Raw genomic sequence first — 7,644 nt, forward strand, 5'->3', positions numbered from 1 at the left:
TGCTAAAGAAACAAAGGAGACTTGACAAAAAAAAATGAGGAGACTTCAATTATTGGAACGTGCTGATGACACACTAATTGGCTAGCTAACAAGAACTTGACGCATTAATGTATTGTATCAATTTCTAAATCCACTTGAAAATTCATATAATATTTTGTCTTCCAAGTTAACTGTGGCTTACATAATTTGCTTATAAATTAATTAGGGCTGGTATCACGCGGTTACGATATAATAGTTAGGGCTCCTCAGTACATACTTGGCACATGGTGTGGTTATACCAACCATGCATATGCTTTGAAAACAGCTTTAACGAAGTCATATAGGATTCATCTCTTAATTACTAGATTATTGGGACTTTCTTCTTCTATGTTGTTTTGATACCTTTTAATATTATTGAAGTGGAATTGGTGTGTTTAGGTTAATACTCAAATTAAATACTTGAATTTTTTTTAATAACATATTGTACCAATGTAACAGATTGCACAGAAGTTGAAGAATCAACTTTACAACTTGCATATCATCACTAAATCATTTATTCCATTTCGCACATCATGTTCATCATCACTTCGATAAGTTGTTGTGAGGGGTTTTTATTTTTGTCGAACAGTTGTATGGGTTTGAACTTTGAAGTAAAACACTTATATAGATGCCTCCTGAATCTATTTATTTATTTATAATGAATAAGAAAAAGAAATACGAAATTTAGGAATAAGGAAATAAGGCTATCCCTAATGCCCCCAAAATTTGGAGTCTAATAGGCATATTTCAAGCTACTTGGTACTATGGTTTAGTGGTATTCCTCTTCACTTGTAAATGATAAGTCTTATGTTCGATTCTTGCCAAAGGCGAATTTGAACCTCATTATTGCTAACTCATTGTAAGGCTAAACCTCACCCCCTCCCCTTAATGCAGATAATATAATTTGTTCAAAAAAAAGTCATAGTTCACTCTAAATTTGATTCAATCTCTCTCTAATTAATCCACTTAAAAAGTTGGAATTATATATATGACTTTTGTGCTATATGTAAAGTCATATTCAGTTTTGGATATCTCTGAAGTTCAGGGTGAAACCTTCACCTTTAGAAGACACAAAAGTTATGTATAACTCTAAAATTTGTTTAATCTCTCTCTAATGCATAAGAATTAAAATTGAAAAGTTAAATTTGACTCCATATGAATTAAAAATATTATAACTTGCACTGCCACATTTGGAGTTAAATATAATCTTATACCTTTTGAATTGAAGGCAGCCGAATGAATAGGAATCATATCAACTGTTTGATCCCATTCTTGATTTTGAGGTATTTGATTACTAATTTTAAGTTGAAAATCACATATTATTTTATTCCTAATGTGCTAGAAAACGTGGGAGGTTATAATAAGTTGAAATGATTCACCACCTTCTCATGGCATAAATCTTTTTAGGGACAAGTCATACACGTGCATGCCATGATGTGTATAAGATTGAAGGACATAACCCATTTTTCAAATTATCAAATTTTATATGTAAAAAAAAAAGACATTTTGAAACACTTTTTAACCCATTTAGACAAAATAAATTATTAACACATTTATTTGTGGTGAAAAAATGGATAAATACAATTCTACAAAGTAACTCTTATAATGATTACCATTGAATTCAACAGTCATATGATTTAAAATTTGGGTGATTTTTGGTACAAATAATATTTGGGTGAAGACCTATAACATAGACGGTTGGATCATTGAAATACAGTATGAAGTGAGCTCAACGAAAATGTGTCAAAATGTGTGTTAAAAAGTAAATTCATAGCAATCTCCAGTTTAAGCCAAATAACAACTCCACTATAGCTTGACATATAATTAGAAGTCAAGATAAGTAATTTAGTTAGTACATTGGAAAACGAAATAATGTGCAGCCAACAAGAAGAGAGGAAATTTGAAAAATGAGTATTGATTAAGCATCTCCTTAAATTACATCATGTTCATGTATTTACAAGTATAACACATAGGTTAATGGGTTGAACCACCAAAAACAAAACTTTGAACCACATCTATCGATCACTACAAAACTGGTCAAAAGAAACTCATGAATTGATTCCACTCATGTACGAGTCATAGTTGATTTCTTATCAAGCCATAAACAGTGACAAGAGCCATGATAAAGGAATGATCCACATGAGGCTCCACTACCAATGTAAGGACATCATCTCCAAAAACTACTCCTGAACTTGACTGCTTTCTCTTAGCCTCTGCTACAACTCTTCCATTGTTATCCATAATTCTGAAAGCTGTTGATTTGCCATTCAAACGCTCTAACCTGTAGCAATTGCTATCAGATCTCATCGTTACTTTGTATGAAGACTCCTTATTTCCAAGAATTGATCTAAAACTTTTTTTCACTCGAAACAATGGCTTATTGGCACCAATATTGTTGCTTCTGTAGCCCTCCCATCTTCGGAAACTGAAAACTTTCTTCTCACAAACAGTGAAGAGAAGCTTGCCACGAAGATCCATGAGATAAACTTCGTTGCTGTGCTTGTTGTCGTAGTTATCTATGCGATAAACGACTTCACCATTTTCATCAAAAGTGGTGCATCCGTTTCCTTGCATCACAAGAGATTTCATCCATATAGTGAATGTTTCTCTCTTTGATGTCATATACCTATTATTAGAACATGAAGCATCATCACGATCACTACTATTGCTTGTTAAGAGAGGATGAACCTTGGCCATTTAGGAGTAGAGCCGAGAGAGCTTTTGTTTTTGGCTTGCGGGGTATGGTAAGATGTTTGAGGTGAGGTTTGAATTATGTTAGTAATTTATAGTCCGTTGTGATCAGTACTGAAAAGTAGGAATGAATACGAATAAAAATGATTAATTTGGTCATCCAAGAACTCCGTTGCACGTTTATTATATGTGCAAGAAAATTATATGAAAACTAATATATATATTACAAAATAAATTATCATCGACATAACTTGACTTCTTCTAGGCTTTCAAGAGTATTATAAAGGAACTTGTCGGGTCTAGGTTTTATATATAGCGTCCAATTTCTTAATAGCAAAAAATCATTGCATATAATGCTTTGTTTCGGGAACTAAGACCATCTCCAACCCTGGGCTAAAAGCCAAATTACCCCCCCCCAAACACTCTCCAATCCATGCTAAAATTTTAGGCTAAATGCCAAATGCTATTTCTGGGCCAAATACCCCCCAGCTTTCCCCCCGGGCTAAATGCGAAATGTTTATCGGAATTTAAATTTTTTTAGATCAAAATGTTCATAAAATTAATTTACAATAATCTACATATTTATTTATTTTTTAAAATTTGATTTAAGAAAAAAATTTAGGCTAATTTCATTCTTTAATAATTCTGGGCTAAAATTTTAGGGTAGAAGGGTTGGAGCAGAAAAGATGTTTCTGGGCTAAAAGCTAAATTCTCCGGACTAAAAAATTTGGCTTTTAGCCCAAGGGTTGGAGATGGTCTAAGCGAGGGGTTTTTTTTCTTTCACAAATCAATATTATTTACACCAAAAGGGTGGAATAATGGGCTAAGTCTCATAATAGGCTAACAATAATGTGATTCAAATTCGTCTTTGGTGAGAACTAAACCTAAGACCTCTTACTTACCAGTGCGTAAAAATAATATCACTACTAAATCGTAGTACTAAGTGACCTAAGTTGAGGGTTAAGTTTTGCTGATTAGGATAATTGAGTGCTTATCTTGTTAACGAACAAAAAAGGATCTAATCCCCGAATAAATTAATTAAAGAACTTATTGAATTTTTGGAGGGTGTCACGTTGCTATTTATCGCATTGCAATATATATGCCTGCCAAAGGTGAGCTAAGACTTACATGGAAAGAAGACATGTATGTTACCTAGGGCTGGTTTGGTATTGCTGTGTTTTGAAAAAAAATCTGTTTTTGTTGTGCTGTGAGAATAAGCGGCTGTGAAATAAAGCTGTAAAGTGTTTGGTAAACTTTTTTGTAAAAATACTTTTGAAAAAAAAAAACAATATTATAGTGTTTGGTAAACTTTTATGTAAAACAAATGTGAAAAAAAACTGGTTTTTCAAAGCTGAGTTTTGCAGCTTCTTGTTTTTGGCTTTTTTTCACCCAAAACTATGAAAAAAAAATCTAAAGCTGAATGTTTACTAAACACAAAAAAGCTCCAAGCTTTTTTTGATACTAGCTTTTTTTAGAATCACCTCTGTACCAAACTAGGCCCTAGAAATTTAAAAAGGAACAAGGAAATTAAAGGAGGTGTTTGCTACTTTGCATGTACCTTTTTCTTGGTCGATGCTACTTTGCTACTTTCCACAAATTTTGTTAGCTAGGCCGCCTCCTAATGTTGAATAACCATCGGAAAAACCAAAAAAAGAGAGTATTCAAAATTCCAATCTCCAAAGGTACTTCAGTTCTTTCTTTTTTTAATTCGATTAATTTCTGAGTTCTTTTGAAGGTTCTTCTACTACTTTAATCATATTTCCTACTCCAAGTACTCGTGGAATATTTCTACTTTCCTTTTTCTCTCCACGAACTCCAAACTATTGAGGTACTTGTCAAATAATGTATATAAAATATTAAAGCATCTCCTACGAGACTTTTTATTTTTTAACTAAAATGAAGAGGATATGGAAAAAAATTACGCACAATTCCAATTTGGGAGTTACTTTTTGCTCCGAATGTTTTTTTTTTTTTTTTTTTTTTTGGGTCAAATTTTTTGCCCTGAATGCTTGGTTAAAGAGACGAGCATATATAGAGCTATTTATCTATTATTTATAAATTTTCAAGCACACTTAAAGGTTCAACCAAAATTGGTTATAAAAAATATTGGACCAAAATCTAACAGCAATCTTTGTATTAAAAAAATAAAGGGTGATGCTATACACACACTGCTTTTAACTCCCACACATTTTTTGTTAATTTCTATCCATGATCTTCTTTAACTCTTTTGATTTGACGATTGGAAATTGAGGGGGGCATGTCAGGTAAAAAGAAGTGTATCAACAACAACGCCCAAAATAAAATAGAAATCATGATTAACCAAAGGATTGTTTTATTAACACTGCACATATTGTTAAATACACCACATATACTTAATACACCCCAGATTTGCCTTTCCATAAAATTTATCTTAACAATACACCTACATAGTTTCTCATAATACAATCACACACCACGCTCTCAACATACACCCCATATTTCCTACATACACCCACATTCTTCACAACCATACTTTTTTCATGGGAAACCAATTAGATATGGTTACGCATCATCAATCATACTTTTTTCAAAGGATATCATTCATAACGCAACTATCGGCACGCCGAAGTCGTTGAAATATATATAATAAGCAAATAAATCGAAAATATTTATCAAGATATCAATCGATTGCATAATGGTGTTGTTGAAATTGACTAAACAATGAAAAAGTATGAAGTCTTACCTCATCGATTTCATGCTTCATTCGTGAATTTTTTTTTTCAATCAACATTTTTGTAGTTTCATTAGTTAGGGTTTTGTTTACAATGGAGGGTGACAGTGGCTTTGAGAGTTGAAGAAATATAATCTTGGGATTTACACATTAAAAGTGATTTAGGGTGTATTTGGATTTTTTTTTTTAAAGAACTTATGAGGTTGAAATTGCAACTGCATATTAGGGTTTAGAGGAAATTGTAGCAATGGTTCCTCAACTAAAAATCCATAACTAGTGGTCCCTAATTAACTCATCAAAATGTGTAGCTATGGTTCTTTTTGTCAACTTCGATAGAATTTCCGTCAAAATAAGTTACATGCCACGCACATGAGGCTCAATCAAGGGGCAAATATGAAAAACTAAATGAAAAAAATTGTAGCAATGGTCCATTCCTTCAACTTTAACCCAATTGGAGAAATGGTCCCTCAACTTTAACCCAATTGTAGCAATGGTCCCTCAACTTTAACCCAATTATAGCAATGGTCCTTCTAACATGAGCCACTTTGATGGAATTCTAATGGAGTTGACAAAAAGGATCATAGTTACATGTTTTGATGAGTTAAGGGACCAATAGTCATGGATTTTTTGTTGAGGGATCATTGCTCTAATTGGGTTCAAGTTGAGGGACCATCGTTACAATTTTCTCTAGGGTTTATAAGTCATTAAATAATGAATTTTAATGCAAAGTGTATTTATCAATATGTGAAGTGCTAATAAAAATTCCTTAGCCAAATTTCTAGGCCTAATTTTTTTGTATTTCAAATCTTGACTTCTTATTTTGCTGCCTAGTCAAACCAGAAGTGAAACTTTACTGCTTAGACAACCATTTAGTTCTTATAGTCTAGTAATACTTCTCATTCCAATATTTAGAAATGTTTGATGCCTAATACCATTTGTTGTGCAAAAGATTCATGTATTAAATATGGTGACATGTACATGTTTTAGTATCAAAATAATTAAGCCGATAAAAACCAAAAGACCTTGATAAAAAATTGAAAGGGTTTTTAGCCAAAATAGTCCTTGAGATTGGCATAGCTCTTCACTTTAGTCCCTAAGACTTGAAATCGATAGAAGAGAAAAATTACGGGCTGAAGGTTTCTGGTACTTGGCTCCATGATAAAGAGGCTATCAATAACTTAGTTGTTTCAAAATTAGACATATTAAAAAAAAAAAATTAATAAAAAAAATGAATACATAAGATACATACGGTCCCTGAGTTTATCCACCATCAATCATTTTGGTACTTCCGTAAAAAATATCCGTTAAATAAGGAGAAAATAACAAAAATACTCTTGATTATTGTCAAATCATTTTGGCCCGTAGTTTATTAAATTAAGGGTATTTATGTCATTTTGATTCTTATTTAAAGAGATTCTTCACAGAAGGACCAAAATGATTGATGGTGGACAAACTCAAGGACTACTTCCATTGATTTCAAATCTCAGACACCAAAATGAGAGTTATGTCAATCTCAATGAGCTAAAATGCCAAATTGAAAAGAAATAAGGTTTCAATCAATGAAATACAAAAATGAGGGATGGGAACCTAATTCCGCTTAAAATTTAATTAAACTGGAAGTCAGTTCAACGTGAAATATATATAGGGGTTAAATTAGGAAGACACCCATGTTTGACACACATTTTGACACACACTTTGTATGGTCGACTTCATAATGTATTTCAACGATCCAACTGTCTATCTTTTAGGTCTTTCCTCAAGATTATGTCTAGAAAAAAAATTACCCAAATCCAAAACCATATAATCGTTGAATTAAATGATAGTCATTTTACTATTTCTTTGCAAAACCGTATTCATCTATTTTTTTTTTCTCTACAACTTAATGGTTTTGGATTTATCTATTTTTTTTTGCAAAAGTGATCTATGAATGATAAATTGGAATAAAGACGGTTCAGATCTTTATAAAAAAGTTATAGACTGAGCCCTACAAAATGTGTGTCAAAAAATAGGTGTCCTCAGATTCTAACCTCATATATATTTACACACACTATATGTGCGACCAACTGGAATGACAGAGAGGAAATGAAAATGGCTGGGTTAATTAATAAAGTTAAATCGACGATAATTCCACTATATAGAAATACAATGGGAAAAAGGAGAATAAAAAGCCCTAGCTAGGTAAGCAAAACTCAGTTGATTTTCTCTCTATACCACTTGCTACAAGC

The 7,644-nt window shown here is 32.2% G+C and overlaps 1 protein-coding gene across 1 annotated transcript; it reads right to left on the reverse strand.

Annotated features, from left to right (window-relative positions):
* Window positions 1–1,913: 1,913 nt before the first annotated feature.
* On the reverse strand, window positions 1,914–2,768 carry LOC126600633 (protein LURP-one-related 11-like). The gene has a single exon (XM_050267233.1). It carries the CDS (start codon window positions 2,713–2,715, stop codon window positions 2,095–2,097), a length of 621 nt encoding a protein of 206 aa, XP_050123190.1. The 5' UTR covers window positions 2,716–2,768; the 3' UTR covers window positions 1,914–2,094.
* Between the last annotated feature and the right edge of the window lie 4,876 nt (window positions 2,769–7,644).

This window comes from Malus sylvestris, chromosome 14 (assembly GCF_916048215.2).
Source record: "Malus sylvestris chromosome 14, drMalSylv7.2, whole genome shotgun sequence".
Taxonomy (NCBI): domain Eukaryota; kingdom Viridiplantae; phylum Streptophyta; class Magnoliopsida; order Rosales; family Rosaceae; genus Malus; species Malus sylvestris.